At 44.6% G+C, this 17,810-nt stretch overlaps 3 protein-coding genes across 4 annotated transcripts in view; 1 reads left to right on the top strand and 2 right to left on the bottom strand.

Annotated features, from left to right (window-relative positions):
- Positions 1 to 12,694, bottom strand: part of afg2a (AAA ATPase AFG2A) — a 102,712-nt gene extending 90,018 nt beyond the window's left edge. For both annotated transcript variants that reach the window (XM_031867014.1, XM_031867015.1), the window contains exons 1-10: positions 12,461 to 12,694; positions 11,809 to 11,933; positions 11,435 to 11,592; positions 10,628 to 10,686; positions 9,647 to 10,288; positions 9,434 to 9,563; positions 9,196 to 9,252; positions 8,758 to 8,881; positions 6,628 to 6,729; positions 6,193 to 6,346 (exon numbers count right to left, since the gene is read on the bottom strand). In XM_031867014.1, coding sequence (XP_031722874.1) covers positions 6,193 to 6,346; positions 6,628 to 6,729; positions 8,758 to 8,881; positions 9,196 to 9,252; positions 9,434 to 9,563; positions 9,647 to 10,288; positions 10,628 to 10,686; positions 11,435 to 11,592; positions 11,809 to 11,933; positions 12,461 to 12,635 — 1,726 coding nt within the window. In that variant the 5' untranslated portion in view covers positions 12,636 to 12,694. The remainder of the gene's footprint in view (positions 1 to 6,192; positions 6,347 to 6,627; positions 6,730 to 8,757; positions 8,882 to 9,195; positions 9,253 to 9,433; positions 9,564 to 9,646; positions 10,289 to 10,627; positions 10,687 to 11,434; positions 11,593 to 11,808; positions 11,934 to 12,460) is intronic.
- Positions 12,695 to 13,165: 471 nt separating this feature from the next.
- On the top strand, positions 13,166 to 17,789 carry nudt6 (nudix (nucleoside diphosphate linked moiety X)-type motif 6). The gene is made up of 2 exons (XM_031866922.1): positions 13,166 to 13,531; positions 14,513 to 17,789. The coding sequence occupies exons 1-2, from the start codon at positions 13,279 to 13,281 to the stop codon at positions 14,734 to 14,736; spliced, it is 477 nt and encodes a 158-aa protein (XP_031722782.1). The 5' UTR covers positions 13,166 to 13,278; the 3' UTR covers positions 14,737 to 17,789.
- The window catches only part of fgf2 (fibroblast growth factor 2), a 17,347-nt gene continuing 14,220 nt past the window's right edge, over positions 14,684 to 17,810 (bottom strand). The window contains exon 3 of the mRNA XM_031866923.1: positions 14,684 to 17,329. Coding sequence (XP_031722783.1) covers positions 17,204 to 17,329 — 126 coding nt within the window. The 3' untranslated portion in view covers positions 14,684 to 17,203. The remainder of the gene's footprint in view (positions 17,330 to 17,810) is intronic.

Raw genomic sequence — 17,810 nt, 5'->3', positions numbered from 1 at the left:
GCGCTGCATCGCGTAGTTTCATTCGTGCAGCTGCATCGCGTAGTTTCATTCGTGCAGCTGCATCGCGTAGTTTCATTCGTGCAGCTGCATCGCGTAGTTTCATTCGTGCGCTGCATCGCGTAGTTTCATTCGTGCGGCTGCTTTGCGTAGTTTCATTCGTGCAGCTGCATTGCCTAGTTTCATTCGTGCAGCTGCATCGCGTAGTTTCATTTGTGCAGCTGCAAGTAAACTCAGTGCAACGTCTGAGACTTGCAGAGCGGAAGAGAAAAAAAAAAGAAAATGAGGTTTAAGGAAGTTTAAGTTCCAGTAGAAGACTTCAAAAGAGAAAAGCTCACAGAGCTCCATTGTCAGAGATAGCAGTCCAGGAAGGTGTGTCAAGAGAAGTCCTTCAACATTGCATTTCACATTTCAACAGGGGTGTGTGTGTGTGTGTGTGTGTGTGGGGCGTTCAGCCTCGGGCCGAATTGTGCCGCGAACACCCACAAGCTCGAGCCGCGAGCTCTCCTGCGACGCTCGTCCTCGGACGGATTGCGAAATAGTTTGGGCATTACACCATCACCAAACCGCAGGAACGTTTTCATTACTCGCCGGGGCTTCCGGAACACTCTTTGCACCTGTATTTACGATACTTAACATCTGTTCCCGGAGCTGAAGCGCCGCAATAATATGTGCTCTTAAAAGTGCGCGCACACACGCGCACGCGCACACACACACACAGTACATGCTACACACACACACACGCGCACAGTACATGCTACGCACACACATACACACACACACACACACACACACACACACACACACACACACAGTACATGCTACATACACACACACAGCTGTCACTGGGTAAAGGTAAGTGCCGAGGTTAAGGAGTACAAGCAGCTCATTTCCGGATTTTATAAACAGAGGCCTCAAATAAACTTCACATGCTGATATTTATGTGACTTGTCCAGAAATTCCAGAAGTGTCTTTAAAAGGACAGACGAGTTGGGGAAAGCGCTTTATAAGGCGAAGGCTGCCGCTGTAAACATCAGCCAGCATTCAGCCGTGTTTGGCCCATTTAGTCCTCTGCAGAATTGATGTCAAACACACAAAACTCAGCTCCTCTTTGCAGACTTTTTTTTCCTCTTCTTCTTCTTCTTCTTCTTCTTCCTCGTTTCTACTCAGCGTAGTAAGTATTTAGCTTTAGATGATTGAAGTGTGTTTAGCCAAATCACTTTGCACAATTACAGAGTAAATCATTCAGGCCGTAAGTTGAAGGAGTCGTATATTGAGCCCGATCTTTGCCGTCAAATAAAAGGCAAACCAAAAAAAAAAGCTTTCGGCCGACAAAGTGCAGAGTTGCGTGTTTATTATTCCACATAATCAATTTTACTGGCCCTTTTTTGTTCCAGTGGGCTTCCCCTGTTTAGAGAGGCTTGTAAACAGTGTGTCCGGATGTGGCACAAACCAAACAAGCGAACTAACGTGCGCCCTCTCACACACACACACACGCGCACACACACACACATACACTTTGCACTGTTTAGACTGTGGAAATGAGTCATCTGCCAGCGCCGGGATCATTTGAACAGGACGACAGAGAGACGCCCCCGTGAGTCTGCGAGGCTCCACGAGACCACATGATAGCTTCCAATACCACACGAAACACCTAGAGGGATTCATTGTGAAGAGCTGTTTTGTATTATCTGTGCCGAGCTGGGAACCGGGTCAGTGTAAAAGGGGGAAATGAGATCTGAAGAAATCGGTGCCGGTGTGGTTATGACGGAGAAAACCTCTCTATCATTTCAATCAGCACATCGGCTGATCTGCCCGCGTCTTGTTCTTCTGTAAACAGTAAACGCACTAGATTTACATTCTAAAATGATATGAATCTAAATTCTAAAACAAGGAAGTGCTGTTTATTTGTGAGCCATTGTCGCAGCTGAAGGCCTCAGTAGTAACTTTTGAAAAAGTTGCACAAAAAAAGAAATGAAACGTATCCATACAGGTATATAGATGATATTTGACCTGTGCTTTTAACCCATCCTGAGCATTTCGGAGCAGTCGGCTGCTGTGCAGCTCCAGAGGAGTTCAGTGTCATTCGGACAGGAAGAGCCGGGGATCGAACCGCCGCTGACCCACAGTGACCCCAATTACGCATTAGGCGCATTTTTATCAACTGGTTTGGATAAATAAACTACAGGCTGCGTCGTCTCATCAGACGTTGGTGGTAAATTGTTTGGATGGTTGGTGGTAGAAGTGAAATAAAAGTTTAGTACTATCTGTTTGTAATTTGAGCAAATACCAAACTACTCATAGCTGACAGGCAGCAGATTATCCGGCATGAGAAGGAGATGTGGAGCCGCAGCTCGGCAATAAAACATGAAGACGGGACATGAAGCGCCGTCAGAGCGACGTGACGAGGAGCTCCATCAGACGCAGTCAGGAGGGCTTTATACATAGAGCTGCTGTACATTGTTCTGCTGTGACTAACACAGTCCAGCAGATCATCTTAATGTGAACGTAAATCTGTCGAGCCGTGATGAAAGCCATGTCCACTTCAGACACGATAACGGAGAAAGTTCAGAGGAGGAGGAGGAGGAGGGAGCATCCACAAGAGACTCAAGAGAGCAATGTCGTTTCAATGTCGTCGTGTCAAAGTGCATCTCTGTGGTCTCACAGTAATCGTGTTTCAATTAGCGAGGAGCTCGACTAGTTACCTTGTACAATCTTGAAAGGGTTACTGAATCAAACGTTAGAAAGATATAATAAAGAAACAACCGTTTTCAAACACTAAATCTCCCTAAAGAGCAGCTGAAGAGGTCACCAGAGGCTTTTATTAATTCCACTGTGCTGAGCTTGGCTGTTTACCTCCCCGGCAATATAACACTTGCCCACTAGAGGGTGATGTCTGAGGTTAACATAGTTCAGCTTTAGTGGGTCTGACCTTCTCTCCTGCTGCAGGGAAGCCACGATGGAATCGAATGATGCACTTTGAATTGAGATACTTGTACTGTGATTCAGTCTGTACTTCACTTTGTTGCAAACGCTGCTTTCTATACCTTCTAACATCATCAGACCGTCAAAAAGTGACTAAACTTGTGAGGGTATCTAGTGCAGAAACATTTCTGCAACACAAACTTCTTTACCTTTCCACAAATGTTTCCAGTCAAACACTGGAGGGAACGACCTTTTGGGTAAACTAGAAAAAGGAGCAACGTTTTTTGGCTGGTCATGAGAGGATTGTGTGCAGGAAGTGAGAAAAATAAATCCAATTAAACAAACGTTTTATGTTTCAACCTTTACTAATCTTTGCTTCTTCCTTGAGAAATACGTAATAGTTCCAACTGTGATGTTTGAGGTCAAACCACTCACTGAACTTCTCACAGCTGACAGACGTGCAGCCTGCAATGAAGGGTCCAAAGGAGAAACGGGTCAAATTAAAAAAAGAAAGGTTGAGAGACAGTGATCTTTAGGAAGCAAACAACACCTGAACATTGTTTATTTAATTATGTATTTTTTTATATTTAATCATGCTAATAGAAATGTTATATTTCATAGTTTAAATGTTAATTATATTCTGGATGTAAATATGTATCAATGACACACAGACAGGTTCCATGTTAAAGGAATAACCTGAATAAATGAGCGGAGAAACAAACCTAACGGAGTCACTGACTGATCTCCACCAAAGCGCCAAATGTTATCGTTTCCATTCATTTTGCAACCATTTGTTTGTCTTTCAGCGGAAGAATACATTCAATCAATGGACAATTACCTTCATTTAGATTTCTCTAATCAGATCTTCAGAAATTTTAGTTGTTTTTTTGTTTTACAGCAAACAAATATGAATGTATTTTGCCGGAAGAAGTCCGCGTAAACACACGATGGTTCTTTGAGACACATTCCTGTTTCTTTCTCTCCAGGTTTTTAAAATCCTCGCTCTCATTAAAGGATCACGCCGCTCAGCCTGGATCCCCTCGGTCAGTGCACATGATGTAAAGCGCAGACTTTCTTAATAATTAGTGTGCTCAGCGGAGGCTTAAAGGGGATTTCAGGCGACCCGAGTGAAACAGACTTTATTAGATCTGGTATACGAGCGTGCATCGCTTTCCCTGATCAGCCGGAATTAAGAGCCGATTATGCAACACATCTGTCGTCAAGAAGTTGGTTTCTGGGGCTCGGCACAACAACGGACTTGACAAACGAAAACTTCCCGAATGACATCAAGATTTCCATCCGTTATTGTGCACACACACAGAGAGCCATCCTCCCCTCTGCCTTTCTCCACAGATGAAGAATTGATTCGGTCTCACTCTGATCTATAAGCAGGCTGGCATTGTGCTGAAGGCAGGATGTGAAACCCGCTTCTTGTGCGTGCGTGCATCTAGAATCATGCTTCTCTGCAGCTGTGCAAAGTGTGGGGGGGGGGGGGGGGTTGTGCGTGACCCGAGCGTGTCGCAGCCGTCGCAATATCGTCCCATTATTATTTTTCAGGAAGCGGTGCGTCGGAGCGTTCGCTCCCCCAGCAGCTCATTGTTACCTGAGCGGCAGAAGGAAACAACTGCAGTTCCTACGTGGTGTGTTTTCGTGCCTCTTCGGCTTTTGTTCCTTTCAATGAGAGCAAAGAAGGAAAAAACAGATATCAAGTTGTGGGTGTGTGTGTGTGTGTGTGTGTTTGTGTGGATCTAAGCAATGTGTGGTAGTAGGGGGGCTTGGTGAGGGTAGATCCTCAGTAGTCACACACACACACACACACACACACACACACAGTAACACACTCTCAAACCTCTATTTACAACTTTGTTTCATAAATAAGCACTGCTGGTATATTCTGATGCTTTTCTTGATAAGCTCTGGCACCTTATTTACATTTAAAATTCTATTTTGTTTTCATTGTGAATTAGAAGTTTGTCGAAGGGCCACCCGTCAGGAGATTTGACCCACAGCTCTGAAGCCCTTGTAGCTGTATCCGCATCACATTCCACCTCGGTTTGGATTTCATTTCTACTTTATTTCCAGATTGAACGAGCCGACAGAAACAAACGAAGCGTTAAACGCGTTCTGAACCTGGCGTACTTGTGAGGGCCTGTGTTTGTTTAGTGATTTGGGGTTTGGAGACTGAGGGGAAGTGAGCGGAGTCAAACAGGGTTGGGGAGGTTGTCGTCTCCCTCCGGGGCGTGAGGAGGGTTTCTCAGAAGCCGCTGCCAGTCACGTCTGGCCCTTTTTGCGGACGGTAAATCACGCTCCTCGCCGGAGTGCTTCCGCACAGCAGCTCCGGCTCCCTCCTCAGCTGGAAATGCAATACGCCACGAACCCCGGGCGCTGGGGACCACCCAGGAGGCACACGGGGTCACGCGCAGGAAAACAAATGTGCGTGTGCTCGCACAATCCCACACCCACACACACACACACACACACACACACACACACACTGTATATAAGCCAATACGCTGGTCCTCGGGATGCGAGGTGGATAGGTTTGTGGCGTCAGTGGTGAGGGGGGGGGGCAAAGGAATTTCACAAGTGGTGGTTTCAGTGGTTTCTCTCACTGGGGTCTGAATACCACAGTAACTCACAACTTCCTCTCTGGCGAATATCAAAAGGAGGGTTGACCCTCCCGTGTTCAAAGAGGGCTGCAGGCACGTCAGAAAACATCTCAGAAAATTGTTAAAAACTAATTTAGGAGGAAATAAGTGGAAATTGTGGTTTGGGCAAAGTACTACGGGCTGAGGTGGAGTCTAATGTGCTTGAGGCTCAATAACAAACCGTTTGTTGGTTGGGTGCCTGAGCCTCACGAAGCAAACCGGACTGCTTAAAGTCGGCCTGCATTTTGGGCCCAGCTGGCATGCGCGTGCCTTTGTTTTGGTTTCCAAAATTATGTTGGTTTCGGGAAGAGGAGATTATCGCAAAGTACTGCACAACTGGTCTGAGTAGCTGTGGATTGTTCTTGGTTTCATTGGCATTGTTATGATGAAGATTTATGATCATAACAGAAATGTTTGCCTCTCGGGGACACGTTGTGCATCATGTGGTCCAGAAGACAGAAGAGACGGGGACGATGTGTGAAAAACACTGCAGACCACATTCAGACTGCCATCAGGTGCCTACGACTAGGAAACGTGTGTTTTTTTTTGTTGTTTTGACTCTCTACACAGCACACAGACAGACAGACAGTAGACAGTAGACAGTAGGTCGGCGTTCACTTGCCTGCCTCTTTGCAAACAGCTGCGAGGTCGGCTCCGACGTATCCGTGAGCGCCGTCGGCCAGCTGCGTCACCTCCTCGGCAGTGGCGCTGCACGGCACGAAGCTCAGCTGCTTCTGCAGAATATCTGCTCGCTCTGCAGCACTAGGAACTCCCACCTGCCGTCACAAAACCAATGGAACAAATAAATAATAGAACAGAACGTTTCTTTTACACCAATTGTGGAAAAAAAGTAGGAACCCTAGAAGGAACCTTGAGGAACCCCAAACCATAAACGATGAAGCACTTCAGGGACCTTTGCCGAGATATTTCCAGCAGTGTGATCATTGTCATCAATAATAATAATACAGACAAAATGGTAAATATCTGTCAGCTTCCACTAGTAAACAGGAGGGAGTTGAATTAACACACAGTTACAACGGTGTGTGGTAGAACGCACCTCCAGCTCCTTGTCGAAGCGTCCTGGTCGGCGCAGGGCGGGGTCGAGGGCATGGGGCCGGTTTGTGGCCCCCAGAACCAACAGCTGACCCGAGTGACCCTCCTGGAAGGAGAGAAAAAACAAGGAACACAGATCAGTCTTGTCCTGGTAATCCTGCTTTAATGTCATGTCAGGTTGTGTTTTCCTTGAAACACAGGCATCAAAATCACTTCATAGAAGATGACGTATGAACTTTGTTGGGGTGAGACCACAGTAAAGGGGCATCAGTGCTACAAACTTTATCATCATCTGTATATATTAAAAAATGTCAGGTACATCTGCCTTCTTTTAATGCACCTCATGGTATTTGCTCGATTCCACCGAGCTCAAAGAGAAGAACAACCAATCAAAGGCGAGGATTCTGTTACTGCCTATTTCTCACCTTAAATGTGTTCATAAACATATTTTAGTGGACAGTAATATGAGACAGTATGCTGCGGCAGGAGGCCGGGTCACAACCCTTCTCATTGGACATAGAATCTTGATCCATGTTTGATCAGCGCTGCCTAGTTTGAGCAGTGACTGACAGCTGCGTTAGGGGCTCCTCGGCTCCGATTGGTCCGTTTTCCTTCGGGCACGGTAGAATCTTGCAAATGTCTTTAGGAGAACTAAAAAGAGGCAGAGGAACCTTATTATTGCTCCACACATTATTATTTAAGCTGAGCTGTGGTGACTATAGGGCTGCTTTACCATTGCCATCAAAAGTGATACAACAACAGAAGATGGATGCGGACTGGTACATTTGAAACTACCACTGCCAAATCTGCAGTGCTGGCTAAGATACACACCAGGAATTACATGCAAATGGTTTCTAGGAGCAAAGTAAAACAGCCTGGTGTTCAACTTCATGTCAGTTTTCACGAGCGGGAGCCTCCGAGAGAACATTTGACCGCGGTCTGATGCTAAACTTGTGTTTATCTCAAGGTGGTCTGCCTGCAAGATGAGAATTCTTTTTTTGTTTCTTTTCCACATTTCAATACCGCAGGGAGAATCGAAACACAAATAAATTACAGTGCGAGCAAGAATGCTGAGGAGCAGGAAGCTCTTTATCCACACGCCACGAACCAATCAGAGCGGAGGACCTTGGATCTGGTGTGGAAAACGGACGGGGGCGGAGGTGCATCTGTGTAACATCACCAGTCCAAATGACGGCTGCTCTCGGCCCGCGCTCATGGAGATGTACTTTGTGCTGATAAAGTTATGCCAAATTGGCAGGTCATGGCAACCTTTGGTGATTTGTTTCCCAGGCCCCCACTGGGTGGTTCTGTGTGTGTGTGTGTGTGTGTGTGTGTGTGGGGAGGGAAATCATCTTTTTTCTCATCAGGCCCTGACAGAGACGCTCGGAGGACAAACAACACCCCAGAGACACAAGCCACAGTGTCTGAAGGGCGTCCAGCGCGCAGAGATGCTTTCTGCATGACAGTCTGCGTTTGCGATGAGGACATTTCCCGACGGAGCCTCGTCCTGCTGCAGAGAGCCGTCTCCTTAAGTCACGGCTGCGATGAACGGCCGTCGGTGAATGTTAAGCAGACCTCCTCGTAATAACCATACTGAGGGCTGATGGAATAAGTAGAGGGCTGTACAGTTCATGTCGTAAGCGCGGGCCAAGCAATGAAAAGAGGACACAGGAAGAAGCGGCTTTCATCAGCCAGTTTAGAACTTTAATGTCGAGCAGAACCGACTGATTGAAACTCCGGGTCATTTGCCTGGTTAATACATTTTGTTTGGGCTGGTGTGACGGCTGTCAATCGAACCCTGGTGAGGACCAAACAACCGAAGCCAGATCACCTGTAAAGCTCGGTCTCGCTCCGATTCTTAGCGGACGCTGGTGCGGTTTGTTGGTGTGAAAGCGAACCAACCAACCAGAGGATTTTATGACAGCAGATATGTGGCTTCAGCATGATTTCCAAAGCTAAACTAATCACATATCATTAACTGAAATGTGGATTAAGAGTGAAGTTATTATTTTCAAAGAATCCCAGGAGTGCAGCTCCACTTGGAACAGTAGAACGGAAGAAAACTTAGATTTGAACCTCATGATCAACACCTGTTGGGACGTATGATGGTTGAAAAGGTGAGAAGGACACTTACTGAACCGATCCCGTCCATCAGAGTCAGGAGAGAAGCAACGACTCGTTTCTCCACCTCGTTCTGCGCTCCCTCTCGCTTCGGGCACAAAGCATCCAGCTCATCGATGAAGATTATCGCAGGCTGTCTGCAAATAAAACGAGAATGTTAGAAATTGTGTTTATAACATTCTGTTCTGTTAAATGTGCTTGAAGCACTTTAATCCTTTACTTATTATCGGCGTGCTGCCATGTTTATACTGATAATATGACGGTTTCATGTGTACTCTCTCAGATTTTTATTGCACAAGAGAAGCAAATATAATTCAACAGATTGCAAAAAATGACATAAAACGACAGAGGCCAACTGAAACAGAAAGACGTTCTGTGATCTGCGTGAACAGAAAACGTACTGGGATTGTTACTCCAGGGCGTGATCAGCTGGATGGACTACAACGTTTACCTCTGAGACGCTTCACTGAATATCTGCCTCAGCCTCGCTTCGGTTTCACCGTAGAATCTGCAAAAACAGAAAACAAAATATTTACTGAAGTGAATTACTACTATACTAGTGAGGTATGACTTCAGATGACATGCAGGGCGGCGTGCATTATTCTACTAATCACACGTAATAACACCCTCCTTATACATCATACTGGGACAGAGAGGTGATGCAAAGCCTTTGAGCCATGTGACCGTACTTGCTCATGATCTCTGGGCCGTTGATCACCGTCATGTGAGCTCCGACCTCATTGGCTATGGCTCGTCCAATCATAGTCTTCCCGGTGCCGGGGGGGCCGTACAGAAGCACTCCTCTGGGCGGTGGGATCCCTGCAGAGATAACAGCTCGCAGTGAGACCGTTGCTTTCTTTTAATGATGAATTAAAGTTTACACCTTGCGCCGTGTGACCTACCGTAGGTAGAGAACAACTCGGGGTGTTTCAGAGGAAGCTCAATGGTCTCTCTGATGACGTCCAACTGGCTGCTGAGCCCCCCGATCATGCTGTATTTAACCTTAGACCTTTCAGCTTGTGCATCCGGATCCTCCTGCCCTGCTCTGTGTCCGACACGGACTTTAGTGGAGCAGGACAGGCGGTAGAAGGTGTCAGTACTCAGTGCACCACCAGGGGGAGCTGTGGGGAGTTTCTCTGCCTGCTCTGAGCTGAGTGAGCTCTCCAGGCCGACGGCCTCCTCTGCTGACGCTGCAGGAGGACTCTGGGAGGACGGCGTGCGAGGAGCAAGGGGCGAGGAGACAAAAGTGAGGTGCGCCGGTCGGCGCGGGGTGCTGGCCGCGGGGCCCGGCTCTCCAGGCGGGCTCGCTGCCCCGTCAGCGCTGTTGTTGTCATCCACAGTGAGCAGGCTGAGCTGCAGGGAGAGGTCGGCTGAGGTGGAGTCCAGCACGGAGTTCATCACGGAGGACTCCTCCAGGTCTGGGGCAGGAGCTGGTCTGTGGAGGGTGACTCCGTCCTCCCCTCTTATGGACTCCACCCGCAGACTGCATGACCGGCCGAAGTAGGTCAGGGAGATGAGGTTTCCTGGCAAAATGACGTTCCCAACTGGCACAAGACGCAGACAAAACAGTAGAGTTATCCCACCAAAGGAAACGCATCACTCACTCTGGACTAAAATGGAAGATAAACAGACATTCAAAACCAGGAAACGGTATTCTTTTTGCCAAATGGCGTAAATGAACTGTTCTTGTATGAATGAACCTTCCATCTATGTGTGATGGATAAAACAGGACCTCACAGGAACAGTACAATACCAACCAAAACACCAGTGTATTTGTTCAGAAAATGACAATAATAAAAAAGATTTATGTGCACAAATGTATGCAAGAAGAATATCTAGATGCTTTGAGCCAATGCAACAGTGAGAAGAAGTGACCCACTTACCCAGAGACCGCAGCAGGAAGCTCTTGAACTCATCCGTCTCCAGTGTGTCATCTTTTGACCTGAATCAAAGTCACATGTATGTGAAGAATTAACTATAATCATCATGTACATTGATATGCAACGTACAATTTAATCAACCCGACTGACATTAAAATATATTTTACAGGAGCAGCATCACACCAAACACAGCTTATAAAACATTAAAATAAGTGTAGAATGATCAACAATCACAGAACCCATCAAATCAAAAAGATGATATAAGATGCGACATGAAAACAGATTTACATAGATAAAGATTATAACACATAGATGCATGATGTAGATAAATAAATTCTAGACAATACTATTTGATAGTTTGGCATTTGAACTGCAGTCGCGAGGTGTAGCCAGCAGATGGCAGCAGTTACCTGAGATACACAACATAAAGGTGTTCATGCCTTAAAGACGATCTGGAGGCTTTTTCAGCCGACAGTCGAATCATTTTACATTTTTACATAATCACATAACTACATATGCATATTAGGTCTACAGGCGGTGATAAAAAGGGGCGGAAATATATAAGAAAAAACTCTCAGAACAAGAAAATAAAGGTCAACAGCACCACAAACTACAGCCTCCAAAATACATTACATCTCTTTAAAAAGGTTTCACCACAAACTGAACATTATAACCGTTATGATCTACATCACAATCATTCATTTCAGCAAGGTTTACCTAATAAACAAGCAACTATAATGTAATAGAGTAAAAAGAAGTATAGCGTGAATGTGATACTTTAATATAGTGCCAATGAGAGTGAGACGGTACCTGTTTGAGAGAAGCACCTCCTCGGCCTGGAGCACAGGACCCGTCAGTGGGTGCAGCATCACCTTGTCCCCAGACTTCACTCTCAGGTTATTCTGAGCACATTTCTGAAGACCCACTCGTCCACCAGGGAAGGAGGCAACCGGCCAACCGGAACACACCTGGACGACACCGGGAAACAGATTATTAAAAAAGGTTTCAGAGCAGGAAGGTAGCGTCCTGAGAACAGAAACGATTCATCAACTAAAGGTTAGACGGACGGTAACAGAGAACAGCTTTACACATTTAATATGTTAATCTGTGGAGATTTAAAATAACAACACAACGGATTACAAATGATCTGCTGTAGAAGCTGAGGAGAGAAAAGAAGAGGAGACCTCTTGTCGTCCCGTGGGACTCGTCAGCAGGACCGGCCTCCCGATGCAAACGCTGGCTGACTTCATTGAGTTGAGGCCCAGCTGGACCAACGCTGATCTGCAACTTTTAGGTGTTTTGTCGTCAGCTGTGAGGGAAGTTAACAAAAATATGATGTGAATCAAAATAAAGCACACAGTGCTCTTTCTGTGCAAAAATTCATTTTAAAATGCAGCGTTAGTTTCCTTGCTGATATATATATATATATATATATATATATATATATATATATATATATATATATGTATGTGTGTGTGTGTGTGTGTGTGTGTGTCAAAAAGATGGAATTTCCTCTTAAACAGATTTTAACTTTGGAAGATAAACATGAATTCTGTGTCAATAAAAATGGATGAACACCATCAAGAATCCTGTAAACTGAAAGCCACGTTTGCCTCAGTCAGCGACTCATTTTAAATATGCTTAATAAGTAGAGAGACTAAACGATGAAACACGTCTCAGTGGTGAGTTGTAACAGCATCACTGAGTGTAGCTGGTGTCATGGCGGATCGTCCATCTTCACCACTGCAGATTGGTCCATTTGCTGATCACTTTTAGATTCCCTACAACTGTGTCAAAGCCTGTTAAACGTTCGTGTTTATGACCACAAAGACTCACCTTTGTCAATGAAATCGATGACAGTGAATGAGTTGCTGTTTACACTTCTGCACCTTCCTCCCTCGTGGCCAGGTGTCTGCAGGCTGGAGGGGTCATCTGAGCTCTCCTTCGACAGCAGTGAACCGTCTCCTTCACTCGCTCTTTTCGATTTGCTTTTACTCTTCTTTGAAGACATTTTAATAGTGAAGATCTCCTCCACGTGAACGCGCAGACATGTGTAAACATGGAGCGGTGCTGTACACTTCCTGGTTAAGGTTTAGTCCCGCCCCCTTTTACCGTAAAGCCTCGCTTATTTTACGGCAGGTTGTGCCCTTTTTGTATTTGTTGCATTTTAAAACATTCCTGTTTTACTTCAATTAAATTGGAAACAAAAAATACGACAAACAGTTGAAATAAGGTTGGTTTTAATTTTTGAAAATTAACTATAAGAGCCTGAAAAAAAATAATTTCCAAAATACGATAGAAAAACATTTTAAGTATATTTGTTACCAGCGAGTAGAAACATATATTTAAATATAATTAAAGGTATTAGCAAACATTAATTGGATGCAGTCTAAGATTTGGCATGAATAAAATATGTCAATCGGTGTTTTTTCATAGTTTTTAACAGTTAGTTTGGACTTCTTGCTCGCTTCTGTGAGCCAGATGACGTCTTGCAGTAAGTGTCATTTTACCAGAGCATTACGGTATTTATGCAACCTCCAGGGCGGATGTTTACGTAACCGTACTGTTCTCACGTTGCCGGCCGGTTGAAAATTGAACAACCAGTTATAGCTAAAGTTGCCTTTAAGCGGCTCCGTGTAAATATATATAGTAACATGGCTGCTTGTGCCTTCGCTTTAAAGCTGTTGCCGCTGGTGGGAGGAAGGTTTTGCTGCAGAGCGTCATGTCCCGCACGCTCACCTGTGCGTGCGTTCTCGTGCGCCGCAGCTCGTTCTCAACTACAGAAAGTAACGGGGACCGGGGCTCTGACGGGCAAAGGGGACCGCTTTGGTGGAGTGACGGTGAACCTGGCTGACATCGGGTTACCGGTGGACATCAGCGAGAGCTCGTTCAGCGGATTGCTGCAAGGTTGGTGGCGTCACAGTGTGATATGATTCATGCACATGTCAGGTCTTCTCAATACACAACCACACACTAGAACAGGGGGCTTTGAGGTGTGTGTGTGTGCACGAGGGACAGCGGTCAGCTGTTACACGTGCACTGAAGAAGATGCAGATGCCCGCAGGGTAAAATGTCCCTTAATATCTAAAGTAGCCAGGTTTCAGTGGGTCTGCAGGTGAATGTGTGACACTTTGCTAAATACATAGACTGCACTCTATATAGTTGTTGGTTCAGGGGTTTGGATTTCATTATAGATTGCATCCATAATGCATTAATTCCTTTTTTACCAGTGAAGGTAAACAAGAGAGCAACCCCATGAAGGAAAATGAAACATGCAGGGTCTTGTTCAAAAGGTAAAATGATTAAAGTGAGAGATTTTTGAATTTATAATATCAGAAACTAACTTTCTTTTCAATATTGAGTAATAATAAAAATAATTTTCATAATGGTTTAATTATTCAGTAATAAACTGTCAAAAGTGAAAACACTCATCACAAGATAGTCTTTAAACTGCAAGTTTTCTATTGCTTAAAAGTCCAAAACCTAAAAGATATTTGATTTATGATTGGTTGATTATTCAAATTATTGCAAATATATTTTCTATTTATCGATAGTTTGACAGATTAAGAGTTTAACTGTTTCAGAACTACATCATTTCTATCTGCATTCTTCCAATCACTCTGGGATTTGAACCAGCAACCTTCTGTTTTAAAAAGATCTGCTTCCTAAACCCTTCAGGCTACTTCCACTAAACTGTCTCTGCTGCTTGTCATCTGTCTCTCTTCTTTACGTTTGCCGCCCAAATCATATTAAGCATCAAAACAAAACAATCTACTCTTTCCTGTCTGTTTCTGCAGTTTATTTAATAAAGCAGCAGCAGCATCATCAATAATACATATTTTTAAAGTTTGTCCATCCCGGTGAACCTTTGACTCGTGTCCTCCGTAGAGTCGCTGGCCCAGTGGAAAGCCGAGGGGAAAGTCGCAGTGTGGCTCCGGGTGCCCATCTCTCTGAGCCGATGTGCTGCCGCCGCCTCCACTCACGGCTTCGCCTTCCACCACGCCAAACACGACCACGCCGTGTTGGCCCTCTGGTTGGGAGACGGGGAGAGCCGGCTGCCGGGGTTTGCGACTCACCAGATCGGAGTGGCAGGTACAGATTTCTTAGCCTGAGGGGTCATTCTTGCCTTATAATATTATTACCTAAAAAGGTCCACTATCTAGCTTTTTACAGAGCTTTCAACTACAGCAGATGGTGTTTGTCATGGATCTGATGACGACCATGAAATGCAGCTGAACGCTCTGGAAAAGAGACATGAATTTAAGTTAAGATCATCATTTATTTACAGTACTTGTCAACAACCCTGTTGCCTTTTTGTTCCTTTGAGCACTCGTGCTATAAATACATATAATCACAATCTTTAGGTAATTCTTTATTGTCCATATCCTCCAGAGATCTTCTTCAAGATGACAGCAGGAGGTTCACTCGATTAGCCTTAATGCTGAACGCTTGTGTCAATCAGTTGAACTTCTTCTGGCTGAACATCAAGGGAAGTGTAGTCCTTGGTATGATGGACTACAAATTAATTAAAGACACAGCTTCTATAGAGACGGGCGAGAAACACCAAACAGCACATATGATATAAAATATATACAACATGGAATACGAAACAATAGATAAAGCGCGATGTAAACAATAGTCTTCAGCCATCATCAAACAGAGAGCACATAGAATCTTTTATAGTTTTATTTATTGAAAAAAACCTCAAAATCCTCTCGAAGAACCAGTGGTTGCAAATGTTCCTCAGTTGGTCCAAAACAGCTCCATGTGTCACAATATTCAGTCAACCATCAAAGAACAATAGAGCTGAAGCTTTAAGCAGATTAATCGGTTTCTTTATTGACATAAAATGTATCGCCAATAATGACAATAACCGTAAAAATCTCTCAATTCACTGTTCACAAGATATGGAGGCGTGATTTAAAATGATGAATCCAGTCTTTTGCTACTTTAAAGTCATTTATAAGTAGCTGTGATCAAATATATTTAAGGCCGGGGGCCTGTTTGTCTATTATGCATTTTTCAACTTTGGCCCATTTCTGTTGTGTAAATACAAATTCACTCATTGAGATTTTGTGTGTGCTACGTTTCTGATCGTCCAGCAGAGGGCAGAGTGTCGTCTTTTACCTTTTTAACAGTGGATGAACATGAAGCATGTCAGAACATGTCCAGAGCATCCTTCAGTATGGAAGGGGTCCAGTAATTCCCCTTTTTTTGTTGCCAGAATGCCCCGGTACAAACACTGATGACACTGAGGTTAGGAATCTGAAATACAGAGCTGTTTACATGATCTGATACTTGTTTGCTCGGGTGCACGCAGCTTTATATTACACAAGAGAATAGCACGTAATGTACAGTCAGTCAATGAAAGAGAAGTTATATGTGCCCCAGCAGGCTTTCAAACTGTCCAACCGTAAACCCAAAAGTCAAACGTGGGTATAGTGAGGTCAAAATGACCATTCTTCATCCAGAGAACGTGGGCTCAACCCCCACACACACACACAGATGTCAACATCTGACCTGCTGAAAAATGGAGCTGGAATCCAACCAGCTGCACCTAACCTCTGACCTCTCAGGACAGGGTCAACAACTTAAAGTTCAATGTAATTCCAAGAGATGACAGCCTACATGTTCATGAACGCTGTAATTAGTTATATCGTGATACTATGGATGGTATTCTGAGAACAAGTCTGTTCTGCAGATTAGTCCCAAACGGTCGATCAATGCTAACGCCAGCAGTGACGTGTTTCACCATTTAGTCTGCAGCTCAACAGAACATGTTGAAGTGAGCGGTACCTCTTTAAGGTCCCGCGTCAGCCCAACTGAAGGTTGAGTAAGCTGCCCTTTAACGAGAAATAAAGGAAATGCTTTTTGGCTCATATGTAATGAATTAGCATCATTAACGTGAATCACGAGGATCGTTTCATCACCTGGTGAAACGAAACTGAAACGGTAATAATTGCATTTTGGACAGTGTTCACTCTTTTCAATGCCTTCAGCCCGTCTTACAGTACAGCATGAGTAAAAACTCGTAGAACAAGACTGAATCCTGAACAAATACTACTGTTTTCATGGAAACCTCAGCAACCAAATCAAGATCTTGGACATAAAAAACTAGGATAATTAGTATTCTGTAATGAAATCCATCACAAGTGATGTAGAGCAACTCTCAATCAGCATTGTGACCTCGTTGTGACCTCATGGTGCTCTCCAGATGTTGCTGTGATCCTATAATTACTGCCTACATGAAATATGGATGAAGAGAAGACATCAAACTTTGTTGTGGCTCAGAAACCAGCCGTGACCTCAAGCGATTAACAGGGTTTTTGTTTTTTTTACTACAGAACCCACGTATCCCCTGTGATGATTGCTTCTGGGCTTTTTGTCTCATAATTCATATTTCTCCTTGTGAGCATTTGGTTTCCTCCACTGAAGGCTACATAATGATAGCCTCCGTTAGCAGCAGCCAGACCTCCTCCCATGCAGCGCCGTGGATCGGTGGATGACATCAGTTTCCACTTGGAAGTCCAAGTCGGGCCTTTTAAGACGACCCATCCCTCTTTTACACATCTGTGACATTCATTTAAGGAGGCCCGTCCCGGGCGGGCAGACGGAGCAACCGGAAAAGAAAGTGGCTCGTTTTCCCTCCTCCTCCTCCTCTGGAGCTGTCAGCAGCACATAGCTGCCTCTCTTAGTCACTACCTGCTGAAAAAAATATGTAAATGGTGAAGTGGGATTTGAAGCATATTAAGGCCGTATAGTACTTAAAACTGTACAGCTCTTAGGCTGGCCCTTTTGTTTGGTTCTTCTTTGGTATAGCAGTTTGAGAAGTGGAATCAACTTGAATCTTTTTAAATGAAGAGCAACAAGCCCATGTTATTGTTATTTATTCCACTGTTTTGTCCGTGGACTTTATTGATCGTCTACATCAGCAACGTGTTAAAAAAATCTAAAATGAACAAAGCAGCTCCCGCTGGCCGGACAGAGATCCAGCTCCGGGCTTCTTCCTCCGCATGGTGAAGGGTTAATGTGTCCAACCTCATAATTAACTTTGAACTAGACTGCCAACAGGTGTTATTACAGTAACTACTTCAGTGCACTGGGGACATACGTGCTTGCAAAATATATGAAAAAAAAATGTCTGATTTATTGATTTCTTTTGCAGGTGCAGTCGTTGATGAATCGA

This window comes from Anarrhichthys ocellatus, unplaced genomic scaffold (assembly GCF_004355925.1).
Source record: "Anarrhichthys ocellatus isolate YVR2014 unplaced genomic scaffold, GSC_Weel_1.0 scaffold37, whole genome shotgun sequence".
In the NCBI taxonomy this organism is placed as follows: Eukaryota; Metazoa; Chordata; class Actinopteri; order Perciformes; family Anarhichadidae; genus Anarrhichthys; species Anarrhichthys ocellatus.
Note: the sequence above shows the minus strand (reverse complement) of the source record. Positions and strands in the feature narration are given on the sequence as shown.